A 16,582-nucleotide genomic window follows, 5' to 3' on the forward strand; every position below is an offset into this window, starting at 1 on the left:
TTGTACTATTTATTGGGTGTCTCCCTGTCTTCAGCCTCTGCAGTGTTTTGAATACTGATTCCTTGGTGACCCTCTCTGTAGCATTTCCAATTTTATTAGTTGATTTTCCATCATTGCTCTGCACTATCTGCCAACCACTGCCCACTCCGGTTTAAGTCTTCTGTGTTAAGCTGTGTTTGGGGGGAAAAAAGGGATTCCCAAGCTTTGTACTTGTAGTACAGAATCGTAGCAACCCAGGCCATGCTCTGTCTTGCGTGTAACTTGGCAGAGTTTGGACTCTTCTCTGCTTTCTTCCCCAATAAACCACCATGACTTTCTAAGAAAGTATCTTCTGTCACTCCCTCCCCTCTGCTATTTGTGACCAGACCCTTAAAAATTTATTTCACATCTGATATTAACTTCCAGCCTCTAACACTGTCTCTCTTCCTTCTCCCCTCAGGTGATTGTGGGCTTGCTGAAGTTCTGGCCAAAAACTCACAGTCCCAAGGAGGTGATGTTTTTAAATGAGCTGGAGGAGATCCTGGACGTGATCGAGCCATCCGAGTTCGTGAAAGTTATGGAGCCCTTGTTCAGACAGTTGGCCAAATGTGTCTCCAGCCCACACTTCCAGGTGGGTTGCAGGTCAGGGAGGGGATAGTGCACTGGCTTGTAACCTACTTGGCATGTGAGGATGACACCACCGCTTTTGGGCTTGTCTTTGTGGATTAGTGGCACATGGAGGTGTGACCAGGGTGAGTATTGGGGTGACACGTGATGAGGAGGAGGTGAGAATCCTCACCACAGAGACAGAGCAAGCTCATTCAAAGAGAAAATAAAGCGGATCTGTTGAGCAGGAGCAGAGGTGCTTTGCCATCTCCTGTTTTGGGTAGCAAACGTAGAGGAGATCCATCCAGTGTCAACCTGTTGCAGTAAAACCAAGCTGGCGGCAATATCGGAGGGAGACCAACCAGAGAAAGTGTGCAGAGAAGGTATTTTGTGTTGTTCTGGTGTAGGTCGTAAAGAGTGAGATATCCTGAAAAAGTACTAGAGTCTGCTTCTTCCTTGTTTCCCCTGAAGGAAAGGTGGCTGTAGGACCAGGCTAAAACATTCTCTGTGGCTGATGGTTTTAGGGTTTAAGATGTCCAGGATGGTACGACCTGGTAGTAGCTCCTAGCAGGTGTTCTTGGCTCACTGGTTTATATTGCTGTGAAGAGCACCGAGGAAGAAGGCAGTTTGCTAGTGAAGCTCGTGGCTGACCCACATGCAGGGTGTTGAATCGTGACATAGCCCATCCCTGAAGTGAGTGTGTCTGCACAGGGAGGCAGACTGGCTTCAGTCTGGCTTTTGGTGCAGAGAGGTACAAAGTCATGCATTTACAAGCCAAAAATGAGGTCAGTTTAGGATGTGTGTATGTAAAAGACCAGTGTTTCCTGGAAAGGACTAGAGGAGCCTGATGGAAACCAGCTGGACATGGATTACTGGTGTGGTGATGGGAACTGAAGGACTAACATGACCTTTGGGTGTGGAAGGAGCTACCATCAGGAGCTAAGGAACTTGAATAAAGTAAAGGCTGGAGGGGAAGCGTCCTATACTTGATAGCTGCCCTCGTCTGCTGAAAATTCTGAAAAACAGGGCTGAAAGACCTGGAGGAGGGTCAAACACTTTACAGCCTAAGAAAATTAACACCAAAGGTGTCCCAAACAGTCAGGCTGAATGGTCTTCATGTCTGAAGCTTGTCTGAGCAAAAACAGGAATTGACTTCTTGGCAAGTCTGAACACCTTGGTGGGACAGAGTTTTCTCCAAGTGCATTGTATGTTAGTCTAGCAGATAATGGCTTAACGAGATCTAATAGCTGGAAACCAAAGCCAGGTGAATGAACACGAGGCGAGTTTCGCTTTGTTCAGTCATGTGGAGCAATACGTTAAGGGTCTACAGTGAGTTCTCCATCATCTGAAATATAAACCAGAGACTGGATGTTTCTCTTCCTGGGGTTTTAAGCCATTCCCAAGCTGGCGCTAAATGCAGAAATTAGCCTGATGATCTGCATTGCCCAGATTTGTGGTTAAATATGAAGAGTTGTGGTTGAATCTGTCGCTATGTGAAAACTTGTTACGCTTGTTTGTCTTGCTAGAGCAGGATTGCTGCCCCAAGATTTTCCCTATTTTCTAAATCAGAGGGATGAACTGTGTGTGGGCCTGGTGACTGAAGCGTGCTCCAAAGCCCGCACAGACTCTGCTGTGGGGAAGGTCAGGGAAGACTCGGAATGGAGCTTCACAGAGGACAGTCTGAGGAAACGAAGGAGGCTTGGAGCTGGTCTGAGGTGGTACTCAAGTATTGTGTGAAGGGTGTTGCATCGTCAGTGTATCAACAGTAGGTTTGTCTAGTCAGGAACATGAAGTTTTCCCCAGGAAAAGGAGAAGTGGAGACTAAGGAAAACAAAGCTGGGCAGCAGGGATGAATGGCCTTGTAGAAGCTGGCGAAGGTCAGCCCCGCTGCCTGCACTGTGGGGAAGCATTTCCTCCTTGGCTGGATGGTGGCAAGCTCTGGTCTCAGTGCTGCACAGTTTCCCTTTGCACCACAGGTGCTGCTGGAAGGAGCCTCTCCAAGGATGGCTTTCTCTCCCACTGCAGGTGGCAGAGCGAGCGCTGTACTATTGGAACAACGAATATATCATGAGCCTGATCAGCGATAACGCAGCCAAAATTCTCCCGATCATGTTTCCAGCACTCTACAAGAACTCCAAGAGTCACTGGAACAAGTAGGTCTTTCCGCATGCTCTGGCACTTCCTATGCACGCAGGATTGCTTCACCTACTGGCGATCTTGGGGCGTGCTGTTACAGTGCGAGGATGCATGGCGCTTGGTTACACCTGCTGCCGAGCCAGGGAAGCTGTTAGGAATACCAGCATGGAAAGTTGTCGCAGCAGACCACAGCAAGCTGCTTCTGTGAGGGGTTGAATGCTTGCAATGACCTGCCTTGGGGGCGTTGAGTCTACCCAGAGTTTAATACCTGTGTATCACTAATGCTGCTGATCTCCTCGAGCTGTGCACTAGGTTTTCCAGCTGACTTATGGCTGCTGCTTAACTAATGACCACCCATTTGCTCACCCTGACCAGAAACCTTGGCTAATGCAGTGCCTGACTCGAATATAGGAAGAATGGAGAAAGCAGAACTAACTGGGCAAATGTCCCACGTCAAGCTACTGGCCTCCCTGTCTGATTCCTCAATCCTATTCTGTTTTATGGTTGTCCCATCAACTTCATGTCTTCCAACTGCTTTTCAGTTGATTCCTTACCTGGTTAATTAAAGTTGTAAAACTCCCTTCTAACAAAGTAGCTAAAACTATTCGGTCCACAGCCATCATCCTGAAATCTTCCAGCAAAAAAACCACAAGAAGACAAGAAAAGAAAGTCATCTTCCCCTATTCTAAAGGGTGGAAGAAAGCAAAATAATAACTTTGTAGGATCATAAAATGGTTTGGGTTGGAAGAGACCTTAAAGATCATGCAGTTCCAACCCCCTGCCATGGGCAGGGACACCTCCCACTGGATCAGGTTGCTCACAGCCTCATCCAATCTAGTCTCGGACACCTCCAGGGATGGGGCAGCCACAACTTCTCTGGGCAACCTGTGCAGTGCCTTACCACCCTCACAGAAAACATTTAAGCTCACATCTCAATCTCCCCTCTTCCAGCGTAAAACCATTCCCCCTTGTCCTGTCCTTGCACTCCCTGATAAGGAGCCCCTCCCCAGCTTTCCTATACCCCCTTTCAGTACTGGAAGGTCGCCATAAGGTCTCCCTGGAGCCTTCTCTCCTCTAGGCTGAACAAGCCAAACTCGGCCTGTCCTCATATGGGAGATGCTGCAGCCCTTAGATGGTCTTTATGGGCTCCTCTGGACTCACTCTGACAGATCCACGTCCTTCCTGTGCTGAGGACTCCAGAACTGAATGGACAATGCAGTTTTGTGGAATAGTAATATGAAAGCCAGATTAGGTAAAGCTCCCTTCAGAACAGCCTTCAGTGGATCCCTACCATCCTTCCTTTCCAGTTTCTAACTCCAAGAAATAAATGGGTCAATGCATATTTTTGCACTCGGTAGTCTGACCATGATAGAGCAGAGCTGTCCCAGTCATCTTCTCATCCTTCTCCATTTCTTTCTCCTTGTGTGATAGTGTTTGTAAAGTGAGTTTTCCTTGCTACGAGCTAGGACAGTGTGAAAATCTTTTGTCACGTTGCTCTAGTATCCAAGTTGCTGCTGGTGCTGACTTGGGCTGAGAACCTGGAGGATCCGACCATGACTTGTTCTCCTTTCCTCACTTCTCTGCAGGACAATCCATGGGCTGATCTACAATGCACTGAAGCTCTTCATGGAGATGAACCAAAAGCTTTTTGATGACTGCACGCAGCAATACAAGGCAGAGAAGCAGAAGTGAGTACGAGGTTCTCGCCAAGTAGGTTGAGCTCATCCTGGAGCTTCCTTGGGGTACTGTAACAGCTGCCAGTAGGGAGAGGGGAAGGGGAATGATAGTGTCAAAAAGTAGGATTACGGAGCAATAACTGTGTGTCAGGAGGAGAAGAAGCAAAACATATGCCTTGATAAAAATCCTTTCATTTTTGCTGAAGCAAATAGGTTGGAAAATAGGGACAGAATTTGCTGGATCATGTGGAAATGAATGGCAATGCGGAGGATACACAGCTTTGCAGAGGTGCTTGTGCTCTGCCTTGGAACTATTTAGCAGTTCATGTATGTCGTAGTGACACCAGTAGAATCCTGCTGCTTCAGAAAAGGGTTTCTGAAGAGCTTTGCTGCAGTGGGCATAATGCATCTTTCATGACACAGGACACTTTCAATTTTCCAGTAAAGATGAGATAATACCTGGAATTTCAAAGAGGAAATGGTGGGGAAAAAGTCTGAGCTCAGCAAGTATATGTGCCATGATGCTGTAAAGAGGGAGAAACTGCTGTAAAGAGAAAGAAGACTCCACTTTTCCTGCTCTCTTGCACCGGCTTTGATGCTTGGCTGACTTGACTCGCTGAGCTGAGTCAGTTCAGTAAGCCAGAAGAAAGTGTTTGTTTTTTCCCTGCGCCTGTTTTCTGCCAACCTATTGACATAAAACTCTGCTTCTCATTCCTGGATGAGCCAGGGCTGCCACAAGGGTGGCAGTGGGAAGAGCAGGGCTAATGTTTGCTGGCAGTAGGGAGCTCTGGAATATGTACAGTTGTTTTGTGTGACGGCAATAAGTAAGAGAAGTGAGATGTGAATCAGAGTTAGGAGGTGGGTTAACCTGCACGTGGAGAAATTAAGGTTTTGTTAGTGTCTAAATTGGGAGCAAACAAGGGTGGGTTTTTTTCACCATTATTGGACATTTGTGAAGCCCGCATATGTAGAATCATGGAATTGCAAAACAGTTTGGGTTGGAAGCAACTTTAAAGACCATCCAATTCCAACCGCCTTGCCATGGGCAGAGGCACCTTCCACTGCATCATGTTGCTCAAATCCCCATCCAACCTGGCCTTGAACACCTCCAGGGATGGGGCAGCCACCATTTCTCTGGGCAACCTGTGCCAGTGGCTCACCACCCTCACTGGAAAACATTTCTTCCTAAGATCTCATACAAAGTATATCTGCACGTATATTTTGTCACAGTGACAGCACATTTCCTATGAAATCTGCCTGATATTTCCATCAGGATTTTTCATACTGGTGTAGCTTGTACCCATGCTGATCTGCTGAGGGTTCCCGTTCCCAGCATTGCTGTGTGACTGATGGAGGATTGTTCTGGAAAAGGTCACAAAGCAGCTCAGAGCTGTCCAAGAACTGGATGGGTAGAGCAGCATTGTTTTCTGCTCATGTTAAGATGATTTTTTTTCTCTAGTGCGTCTCTACCTAATGATGCTTCAGAAATCCTTGTGTTGGGATTTATCAAGGATATTCCTTTTGCTCTCCTAGATAACCAAATTTGGTGAAATGCCTATTGAAATCTCAGTAGGCAGGATGTGAAAATGTCTTGTAGCAGCTGAATCTGCAGTGAGTTTACTTAGGGTGAGCATGATCCAATTCCTTAGCTAAGTGGGATTTCCCTGCTCCAGGGACCCAGCTAAGGAGGCTTTTCTGAGTGAAAATGAGAAGACTCAACTCTGCTATCACTAGCACAGTGTTGGCAGCTGTTCCTGGCTTGGTAGGTGGGAAAAGGCTCCCTTCTGAAGGAATTCTAGAGCTGGGAGAGAAGGCTGCAAAAGATCTGTAGGGACAGACTGGGAAACAACTGGAATGGGAAGTTGGTGGCATAAGGGAGTGGTGTAGGACAGCAGGCTGGGGCAAAGGTCGTCTGGGAAGGAGGTGGAGACTTTAGGAACAGAAGTGCAGTGGAGAACTGGGATGGGAGGGATGGGTGGTGAGGGTGTTGATATCAATGGATGGTAGGAATGGGATGGGTAAAGGGAGCAAATTAGAGGAGGAGAAGTCAGAATGTCGGGGTTTGTTGGGTAAGGGGTCCAGGACTCAGCAAGATGTAGGATGATGGTGGGGGAAAAGAGAATCGTAGAATCATTGAAGTCGGAAAAGACTTCTAAGATCATCCAGTCCAGCTGTCAGCCCTGCACCACCACACCTACTAAACCATGTCCCGAAGCACCATGGTATTTGAACACCTCCAGGGGTGGAGACTCCACTGCTCCCCTGGGCAGCCTGTGCCAGTGCTTTGTCAAGCTGTCAGTAAAGACATTTTTCCTAATATCCAATCTAAACCTCCCCTGGCACAACTTGAGGCCATTCCCTGTCATCCTACTCCTTGTTATTTGGGAGAAGAGATCAGCACCCACCACCTTACAACTTCCTTTCAGGTAGCTGTAGAGAGCGATGAAGTCTGCCCTCAGCCTCCTCCTCTCCAGGCTAACAGCCCCAGTTCCCTCAGATACTCCTTACAGGACTTATTCTCCAGACCCTTTCCCTGCTCTGCCCTTCTCAGAACACTCCAGCTGCTCAATATCTGCTCTCTACTGGGGAAGAGCCCACACCTGGGAAGATGGATTAGAAATCTGGGTTTATGAGAGCAGCATGCATGAGTTTTTTGTTTAGCTTCATTGTGAAACTGTCATCTTTTTCATCCACATCTTTAAAATGTCCAGGAAATATAAGCAAATCCGTGTGCCCTGAACACTGTGGCTGCATGTTCTGGAGTGTCATAATGTAAGTCATGGCTGGGATGAATGGGGATAGAAAAAGCATGTTTCACAGGCAGTTAAAGTATTGTTTTGTGTCTCCCCAGTGGAATGAGACCGTTTCATAACTGAGAAGCCTGCCTCGGAGTTTGGAGTGCTATTTATGCACTTGCCCTACGCACCCTTCTTTCTGCAGAGTGCTGCAACCTGTTCTAGTGAGCAGCAGGTTCTGCTGCCTCCCTTGACGATGCATCTGCAGCTCATTCCTGCTGCCTGCCTGGCCGAGCTGACTGCAGGCCGTGCCCAGGCATGTGGCATTGCAGTCCATCACCATTTTCTTTTCAAACACAAAGACTTAAACCAAGCAGAAATGGAATAGAGTGGTTTGGATTGGAAGGGACCTTCCAGTTCCACGCCCCCTGCCATAGCCAGGGATACCTTCTACTGCATCAGGTTGCTCAAAGCCTCATCCAGCCTGGCCTTGAACACCTCCAGGGATGGGGCATCCGCAGCTTCCCTGGGCAACCCGTGCCAGGGTCTTGCTACCCTCACAGGAAAGCATTTCTTCCCAAGATCTTATCTAAATCTCCGCTATTCCAGCTTAAAACCATTCCTCCTCATCCTGTGCTTGCACTCCCTTGAGCCCCTCCCGAGCTTTCCTGTAGCCTGCTCTAAGAAACTTTTTTCCTAGCAAACTGCTGTGAAGCTGTGATGTTGAGCACCTCCAGAGTAGAGCAGCATTCTGAAGGCTGCCTGTGGGAATGGTGTCTGGACCACTGTAAAGCAGGATTGACCTTTAACTGTGCAGTGCCTTGCTTTTTCCACAGGATCTTGTCCTTATTCAGTGAGCCTGATGAGTCTGAAATGCTGAGGCTTCTATAGAGTAGGCAGAAAAAGGAAGAGAGACCTAAAACTGTTTTTCCTGTAAGCTGCTAGAGAAGTCACGCTATGAACTAGAAAGCAGCGTGTGTGGGAAGGGCTGCACATGTCAACAAAGCCAGTAAATTGGGAACAGGGAGATGGAGAGAGCTCTTGGGTAAACAGGCTGCAAGCAGATGTTAAGAGGCCTCCCCAGAAAAGGGTTAGCCAGGAGGGTCATGAGGCACTGTCCTGGGTTGCCCAGAGAAGGTGTGGCTGCCCCATCCCTGGAGGTGTTGGAGGCCAGTTTGGTTGAGGCTTTGAGCAACCTGATCCAGTGGAAGATGTCCCTGCCCATGGCAGGGGGGTGGAACTCAATGGGCTTTAAGGTCCGTTCCAACTCAAACCATTCCATGATTCTATGTTTTAATTAGTTGCCATCCCTACAAGTGGCATGCCAGCTCTGTCCTCACTGCTGCACCCCACGCTGTGCAGCTGCTGGTCCTGGAGGAACAGACTTTTCTGAGGACATATCAGGAGGCTCTCTCTTGTTCAGTGCAGAGGGTCTGACTGTGTCTTACTCGTCTCCCCGGACATTTTGAAGATGTTTGAATTATACGAGCCCTTCAGAAAACGATGGGGAAGTCAGGGCAGATGAATAGTGTCTTGTCCTGAGCGTGACGCTCTGCAAAAGTGTGAAGGCCTTGAACGCTGCCTTTTAGGAAGCGCAGTGTCTGCATGCCCTGGGCCCACCCTGACATTTCACTAGTAGCAGCTACCTCTCCTCCTTCTGCATAGGCCACAGCAGTGGGAAGGAGAAGATGCTTTCCAATATAGCTCTTAATTTTCCAAATGTCCTGCTCATGGCTTTCTCATACTGATGTAATGTGGTCAGGCATGAAGGGAGCTGATGAGGTGCATATCACGTAGAAAACAGGGCAAAGGGTGCTGCTCCCATAGCCTTTGGAACTGTCCCGTGAGGCAGGAAAGGTAGGATTCTCCAGAGACTTGGGTGAATGAGTGACGCTTTCATATAAACTGCAGTGGAAATGTCCTCCTGTCAGAGGTAAAGCCAGGCTGATGAGGTTGGGAGAAAACTTCCCATGTGGGGGGATGTTGGACAACTGTAATGCTACAGTGAAGTCAATTAGGCATCAAAATAAAGATGAAGCTTTGTTTCATTCTTTGGAAATACTTGTTTGGCTGAAAAGAACGATTGTAGGTGAAAGCTTTCAGATTGTTAGAAGCGCTGCTCTTAGACTGGGCATTGTCTTTCCAAGTTGGTCTTTTGCAAAATCAGCTGAGCATACAATGGGTGCTGAGCACACTGGTGGATCTCGAAGTGCAGTGAGAGAGATGGAGGGCTTCCCTGATGCTGTTCAGACTGCTTGGACAGTCTGAAAGGAAAGAAGTGGTTCTAGAGATGCGTGGAACAGAATGACTCACAATTATGTCCTGTACTCAGCACTGGCGAGGCTGCACCTTGAATCCTGTTTTGGGCCCCTCACCACAGAGAAGACGTTAAGATGCTGAAGAGGATCCAGAGGAGGGGAATAGAGTCAGTGCTAACTCCCAGTCACAGTCTGCGCTCTAGAGATCTCTAGAGCTCTGACAGAAAATGAGATGTGGGTTGTTCACTTGGGGTTAGGGGTTTTTTTTGACCCTGTGTTCTCTGGTTGCTTGAATGCCTGGCAGCTTCGTTCTCATTTTTAGCCTCCTCTCTTACATATATTTTGAGAGTGTGAAGTGATTACAGAGTATAAAACCTTCCTTAGCATAGATAGATAGGGCGATAAAGAGACCAGGAGCTGGGATGGAAGCCAGATAGTTAGTTAAAATCAGAAAAAAAGTGGATATTTAGGTGCAGGTGTTTGAAATGTAGAAAAGAATAACAAGGAGAGGGGGATGGTCAGCTCTGTTTGTAGGGAATCCCACTGCTCTGGGATTTACAGGTGGCCCAGTTGAACGGTCACATAAGGTTTGTGCCAAAATCTGTGTCATGTTCAAACCTGGGGGACTGGGCAGCTTGCTGGTGTTAGGGCCGGAGAGAGGGAACTGTGAGCAGTTGAGCCCCAGCTCTATTGGAAAGGGCAGTTTGTTCTTCTGCCTCTGTGGGGCACCAGCTGACTGTTTGACATCCAGACTGGTGTCGTTGCTTTACTCCAGAAACCAGTCGCTCTGGTCCACTCCTGCAGCACAAGGCCAAGGAGGAAGCACCCATGCAGCCACTGCTGCCACCCCGTGCTCTGAGGTGAGCAAGGAATGTGCCTGCCAGCCTCCTGCTGGCTGCAGTGTGTCCCCTCTTCTTTGCCACATCTCAGCTGTAAACAATGAAGAGTTTCTGAAGGACAGAGCAGCTCTTCCTCTCACCTGCATTTCTCTGCCATCTCTTGCTGTGAGCAAAAGCTGTGCTTTCCCCAGGAGTTCACTCTTCCACTCTCTCTCTCTGCAGGGGAAGGTTCAGGATGAAGGAACGAGAAGAAATGTGGCAGAAAATAGAGGAGTTGGCCCGGCTGAACCCCCAGGTGGGTGACAGCAGGACTTAGGATGAATGATATGAGAATGTGCTGAGGTTCTCTTCTCATGAGAGTAGGCTCTAGCACCTGATCTTAGTCCCATGCACACAGCTGCATTGCTGGTCTGTCCCTCCCAAACCCCAGTGCCTTTGGGATGCTCTCAGTGTTTTATCAGCCCAGCCCTGTGCACCACTGACCTCTTAAGTAATGCCTGACAGAGAGCATGTGTGTGTTCAGGGACTCCTCTCCCAGCCATGTCTGCACATGCAGCATGCTGTGGCTCAGAGGGCACAGGTAGGAATGGGCAGGAGTTGCTCCTTTCCTGGTTGTGTACCTCCTGCTCTCTTTGCGGGCGCCAAATGGGAAAGCTGGAAAAAGCATGCCATGCTGCGTTGGGATGCTGGGGAGAAGGCTTGGTGTCAGATGGTGTGCTGACTCCCCAGCTTGTCTGTGTTGTCTGCAGTACCCCATGTATTATGCGCCTCCACCGCTGACTCCTATCTGCTGTATGGAAACGGAGACCCCAACTGCAGAAGATATACAACTACTGAAGAAAACAGTGGAGACAGAGGCTGTGCAGGTGCGTAGCTGATCAGGGTCCTTCTGCAGTTACACTCAGACAAATCAGGACATCAGCATAGTCAGCCCAGGGTCCAGCAGCCAGAACTGGCTCTTCCCACGTGTTCTGAGAGTGAATGTTCCTGGTCCTTAGAGATCAACCACAAGAGTGGAGTTTTATCTAACCTTCCTGCTCTGGAAAAAGTGCAAGTGGGACTTTTCTGTGTCCTTTTGGTCTGTGTTTGCTCTCAGCCTGTTCTGCAGCACGCTGTGGTGTCACCCAGCATATCCTAGAGCAGCTGGAGTCAGAGAATGGGGAGGCTGGAGAGGCCAAGGGGTTTGCTACTAATCCTGACTCCTTTGGTTTCTCTGTAGATGCTGAAAGACATTAAGAAGGAGAAAGTTTTGCTGCGTCGGAAATCTGAGCTTCCTCAGGACGTCTACACTATAAAAGCCCTGGAGGCCCACAAGAGAGCAGAAGAGTTTCTCACCTCAAGCCAGGAGGCTCTCTGACGGGCTCAGGAGCTGGCCCGGGAAGCTCTGCCCCATCCCTTTCCCCCAGGGGTCACGGAAATGCACTTGGTTCTCATGTATAAATAAGGAATGAACATGGTGAGCTGTGCCTGTCCTCCACTCCATCCACATCCCGCCAGGGTAGATCTTGTTTTATGTTATAACTTGTATCTTGCCACTGTCACGTCCTCCTCCTTTTCCTCCTTCCCTCCTGCTTTTCCACCTCTGGTATGTGTGCGTGAAGGGAGCCTGCCTGACCTGCGATTGGAGCAGCCCAAGCAGGAATCACTTCATTTCCAGCTGCTGCCTGGTTCTTTGTCTGTAGGCAGCTGCACGTGGCTCGGTTGCTGCCGCTGCTGCAAGCCCCAGGTGCCCATCTCCAACATCTGCCAGTGCACCCAGAGGTCAGGCAGGAGCTTGTGGCAAGTTTGTGAGGGTTCTGCTGCCTTTCCACCCCGCCTTCGGGTGCGGCTCTGCAGCTGGAGGGTCTCACGTGCAGCAGAGGAGGTGTTCACTTCCACCTTTCTTTTGCTTCCTGCCCCTTGTTCTGTTCCCCTGTCGGAGGAGTGGGGGTTCAGTGCTTGGCCACCCCTGTAAAGCTGGGTGCAAGCACTACAAACTATTGCAGCCCTCCCTTTTAGAGCATCCTTAGAAGCTCTCTTGTGGGAAAGTGAATTCCTTCAGCTGTTTGTGTTGGTCTGCGCTGACTCGTCTCCATCCTGGTGTCTTGGGTTAATTGTGGGCCCAGAATTAATCTCCCGCTTTGTAGCAGGCGTCAGCCACTGACTTCTGCTTTCCTCCTTTACCTGCTCAATTAAGATACTCCTGCAGCTCTCCCTTTGTCGCTGTATCCCATCCTTAGGTCTGCAGTGGCCAGGGTTTCTAGGAAGCTTGTGCTGCTAAAGTCATTTCTGCAAATTAGTGGAAGCAATGGATACACATTACGGGGCCAGGCTGAGTTTCTGCGTGTTCAGGTGTCTCTTTGTGACCAATAGCCAGGTGCTGCTGCTCAGTTGCTTCCACGGGTGCTCGGAGCAACACTTGCCTCGCTCTGTTACTCTGGCACTTGCTGTGGCTCTAGGCCCTCGTTAGTTATCATGTGATGCATCGGGGACTTGTGCTAATTTAGCGTTTAGAGCACACTTGCTGATAGCCCAGGGGGTTGCGCAGCACTCAGGTGCTACTGTGATCCAGCTTTCTCTCCTTCCTTTGGCAGTGCAGGTGCAGCACCAGGCCAAGGTGCCAGCTTGTGACAGAGAAGAGTCTTCCTTGCTTCTTTCCCGCTGTGCTTGCTTTCTTGACACATATTTCTTGCAACAGTGCAGGGAGCTGACGGGGTCGGTGCTTGTCTGACGCTGCTTCGCAGTATCAAGGGATGCAGTGGAAGGTCCTGGTGCATCTGCTTGTCCTCACCGTTCCCAGGTCGGAGGTTCATTCCCTCTAATCTTACAGCTGGTGCACGGCACATCTTTCCTCCAACCCAGAGCTGTTTTTTCCCTGTGTATCCTGTCCCCCTGCCCTGTTTAGCTCTCCTGCTCTTTGTTTGGCATGCCACCATCTCTTAGGAGCAGCTGGCAAGCGTGAGTACGCACGAGATCACTCACCCTCATGCAGGACCCCACCTCCCCTCCACTTCATCCAACGGGCCAGTTCATCAGGAGACTTAATGAACACCTCAGGGAGGTTATTGCTTATTTTAAACCTTAGTCCGAGCTCATGGTCAGCTGCCAATCGATTACCTCACGCCTGGCACAGCATGTAGACGTGCACTGGGTGATGCCGGATGGCGTGCGGGAGCAGCAGGCATCGGGGCACAGCAGAGACAAGGATGGCTGAGCGCTGTGTGCAGCAGCACTCAGGCTGGGAAGGATGTTTCTTCCCATTGCGGGACAGGCTTTCAACTTGTCCGCTTAGCATTGTGTTAGGAGCCACCACGTCACCTTTAGAGCGCTACAGCATGTGCGTGCCCTCACTCGAGCCCCCTTGCTGCTAGGCAGCGGCTGCCTTTCCCTGTCTGCCTCAGAAGGAACAGTTTCCTGGTGCACAGAGGCTGTCACTGTCCTGCAGATGGTCCATCGCTGCTGGCATTCCCCGCAGGAACGCTGCCGGGGTTGTCCATGTGCAGGGGCAAGACTGTAACACATCACAACTACGTGCTGTACGGCTTCGATGTTCTCATAGCTTTGTGTGTCTTGTTTGGGGTCAGGGAACTGATGCTTAGTACCTTCACATCGCAGTTAGTTTGTCACCTCATCATTCCAGTGTCCTGGACATCTCCAAAGGGGACCATGTGGGAAAGCAGGGAGCACGTTGCCCCTCTCCCACACATACTGCTCATACGCAGACTGCGTCTGCTGCACTACAGCCGCCCCCTCGCTCAACAGTTGGTTTTTAAGCATTAGCGCTGCTCATTTCTGCCTCTTGCCTTTCCCCACATCAGCCAAATGGACAGAACTGGAGCTGCCTCTTCCACTTCACCCAGCTCCCTCCTCCTCCGGAGGGAACAAGCAAAACTAACTACTGCATTCACCCCCTGGACACAAGTATTAAGCTGCTTACAGTTCATATGTACATATGGTGTACTTTATTTTCAGTAGAGCATTACATAGTATGGAAGTGTTGGATTTTGTACAGATGTCCCTGTATGTACAGAACTAAATAAAACCGATCTCTTGGAAAGACACATGATGCTCCACCTCTATTATTCCAACATGCAGCCCTTCTCCTGAGAGGTCCTTAGGGTGAAGAGGGACTTCTCCAGCACTGACAGTGCAGGGGACACCAATGGTTGTCCCGAGGGAATGTGGGCAAAGCTGGCCAAGGCCCCTCCCTCCGCACACACATCAGTATGGAAACCAAGCTCCTCGGAGACAGAGGAAGCCAACAGGACAGTACAGTGACTTATACACCAGCCAGAACCAGGAGACTGGGCAGGAATGGGGAATTGTACGTCAGTGAGAGAAACTGGAAGGTCAATGTCAGCGAGTCCTGGCTTTGAGGCAGCAGGTACCTGCACAGCAGAGGGAGGGCTAGGAATGCCACAGCTTGGCCAAAACCAAGAGAGACAAGCAGAAAGGGGGGTTGGACAACGTCAGTGGGAGAAACTGGAAAGTTGATGCTGGCACCGAGGCAGCGGGTGCCTGTCTGGTGGAGGGAGGGCCAGGAATGCCACAGCTTGGCCCTCACTTCCACTCAGGCCTGGGGCCACCCAGACTCTGCCGGGCCTGCAGTGTGCGCTGCACCACATCCTTCCACTGCTCCTCCGAGATCTGGCTGGCCCAGGCAGGGATGCCCAGAGTGGGCAGCTTCACACTGGCCATTGTCCTCTTTACCAGCTCCACGTGCTCTGGGAAGAGAGAATCCATGAAAACATGGGGAATGCAGTCAGGAAGGTCTGGCCAGAGCCACAGGGATGCAGTGGCTGCGAGGGCCCACCCAGAGCCCTGTTACGTGCATCCGTGGAGATCATAGAATCATAGAATTGTTTGATTGTAAAAGACATTTGAGATGGTCACAGAGTCCAACCATACATGTCCACCACTATACCATATCCCTAAGCACCTCATCTGCCAGTCTTTTAAATACCTCCAGGGATGGTGACTTAACCACTTTCCTGGGCAACTGTTTCAGTACTTGAGAACCCTTTCAGTGAACAATTTTTTTTCCTCATATCTAGCCTAAACCTCTCCATGCACAACTTGAGGCCATTTTCTCTCATCCTGTCACTTGTTACTTGGGAGAAGAGACCAGCACCCACCTCAGCACAACCTCCTTTCAGGGAGCTGTGGAGAGTGATGATGTTTCCCCTCAGCCTCCCCTTCTCCAGGCCGAAAAATCCCACTTCCCCGAGCTGCTCCCATAGCCGCTGTGCTCCAGACCCTTCCCCAGCTCCATTCCCTTCTCTGGACACGCTCCAAACTCTCAGTGTCTTTCTTGCCGTGAGGGACCCAAAACTAAACCCAGGGTTCGAGGTGCAGCGCTGAGCACAGGGGTACGATCCCGTCCCTGCTCCTGCTGCCACACCATGGCTGATCCAAGCCAGGATGCTGTTTGCCTTCTTGGCCCCCTGGGCACACTGCTGGCTCGTGTTCAGCTGCTGTCAACCAACACCCCCAGGTCCTTTTCCACTGGGCAGCTTTCCAGCCGCTCTTTCCCCAAGCCCGGAGCTGCTCGGGGCTGCTGTATCCCAGGTGCAGTCCCGGCACTTGGCCGCGCTGCCCCGTCCCGTGGTCGCAGCGCAGCGGCCGGGGCCGCTGTTACCTGCATCCATGGGGATGGAGCTGCGGCTGCTCTGGGCCGCGACGCCTTCCTCCCGCACCGTCTCCTCCTCCTCGCTGTCCGCCGGCGGCTCGGGCAGGTGCAGCCGCAACTCCTGCGGGGAGAGGCGGGCAGAGGCGGGCAGCGGGGGTAGGGCCGGTCCCCGCCGCGGGGCCGCGCCCGCCCCGATCCCCGGTACCTGCAGCCGCTCCCGCAGCGCCGCGCCCGCCTCCGGCTCCTGGCTCAGCGGCTGGTACAGGTACCCGCCGCCTTCCTCTTCTTCCTCCTCTTCTTCATCGTCTTCTTCCTCGTCGCCGCTCCAGCCCGCCGCGCCCTCGGGGACCTCCGGCGGCCCCGACTCCTCCGGACACACCCGCTCAGGCCCCATCCTGCGCGCCACGGCCATGCACCGGGCGCGACGCCCGGAACTGCCGCCCGGAAGCTACCGCGGGGTGTTCTGGGGGTTGTAGTTCCGCCCGATGACGGGACGCTATAGCCCTCTAGAAGCTGCCGCGGGAATTGTGGGAATTGGAGTCCCGCCCCATGGTAGTGTCGCAGCCACTCAGAAGATGCCGCGGGGCATTGTGGGAGTTGGAGTCCTGCCCCGTCGCATGTTGCAGCCACCCGGAAGCTGCCGCGGGGCGTTGTGGGAGTTGGAGTCCCGCCATGGCGTCGCGGCATCGCAGACACCCGCCTCCCGGAAGGGCCGTGGCCGCCGCGGGGCACTGTGGGAGTTGTA

The 16,582-nt window shown here is 51.1% G+C and overlaps 2 protein-coding genes across 5 annotated transcripts in view; one reads left to right on the forward strand and one right to left on the reverse strand.

Moving 5' to 3' along the window:
* The window catches only part of PPP2R5D (protein phosphatase 2 regulatory subunit B'delta), a 30,510-nt gene extending 18,923 nt beyond the window's left edge, over positions 1–11,587 (forward strand). For all 3 annotated transcript variants that reach the window (XM_054063374.1, XM_054063375.1, XM_009562519.2), the window contains 6 exons: positions 440–610; positions 2,611–2,738; positions 4,308–4,409; positions 10,452–10,524; positions 10,979–11,095; positions 11,449–11,587. In XM_054063374.1, the coding sequence (XP_053919349.1) occupies positions 440–610; positions 2,611–2,738; positions 4,308–4,409; positions 10,452–10,524; positions 10,979–11,095; positions 11,449–11,586 (729 nt within the window). In that variant the 3' untranslated portion in view covers position 11,587. The remainder of the gene's footprint in view (positions 1–439; positions 611–2,610; positions 2,739–4,307; positions 4,410–10,451; positions 10,525–10,978; positions 11,096–11,448) is intronic.
* Positions 11,588–11,626: 39 nt separating this feature from the next.
* Positions 11,627–16,295, reverse strand: MEA1 (male-enhanced antigen 1). 2 transcript variants are annotated; one of them, XM_054063385.1, is made up of 3 exons: positions 16,043–16,293; positions 15,847–15,958; positions 11,627–14,932 (listed from the first exon to the last, which is right to left on the reverse strand). In XM_054063385.1, exons 1-3 carry the CDS (start codon positions 16,247–16,249, stop codon positions 14,769–14,771), a joined length of 483 nt encoding a protein of 160 aa, XP_053919360.1. In that variant the 5' UTR covers positions 16,250–16,293; the 3' UTR covers positions 11,627–14,768. The 2 variants fall into 2 exon arrangements, with proteins under 2 accessions (XP_053919360.1, XP_053919359.1); XM_054063384.1 differs by having other exon boundaries at positions 14,758–14,932; positions 15,847–16,295.
* Between the last annotated feature and the right edge of the window lie 287 nt (positions 16,296–16,582).

Source organism: Cuculus canorus, chromosome 3 (genome assembly GCF_017976375.1).
Source record: "Cuculus canorus isolate bCucCan1 chromosome 3, bCucCan1.pri, whole genome shotgun sequence".
In the NCBI taxonomy this organism is placed as follows: domain Eukaryota; kingdom Metazoa; phylum Chordata; class Aves; order Cuculiformes; family Cuculidae; genus Cuculus; species Cuculus canorus.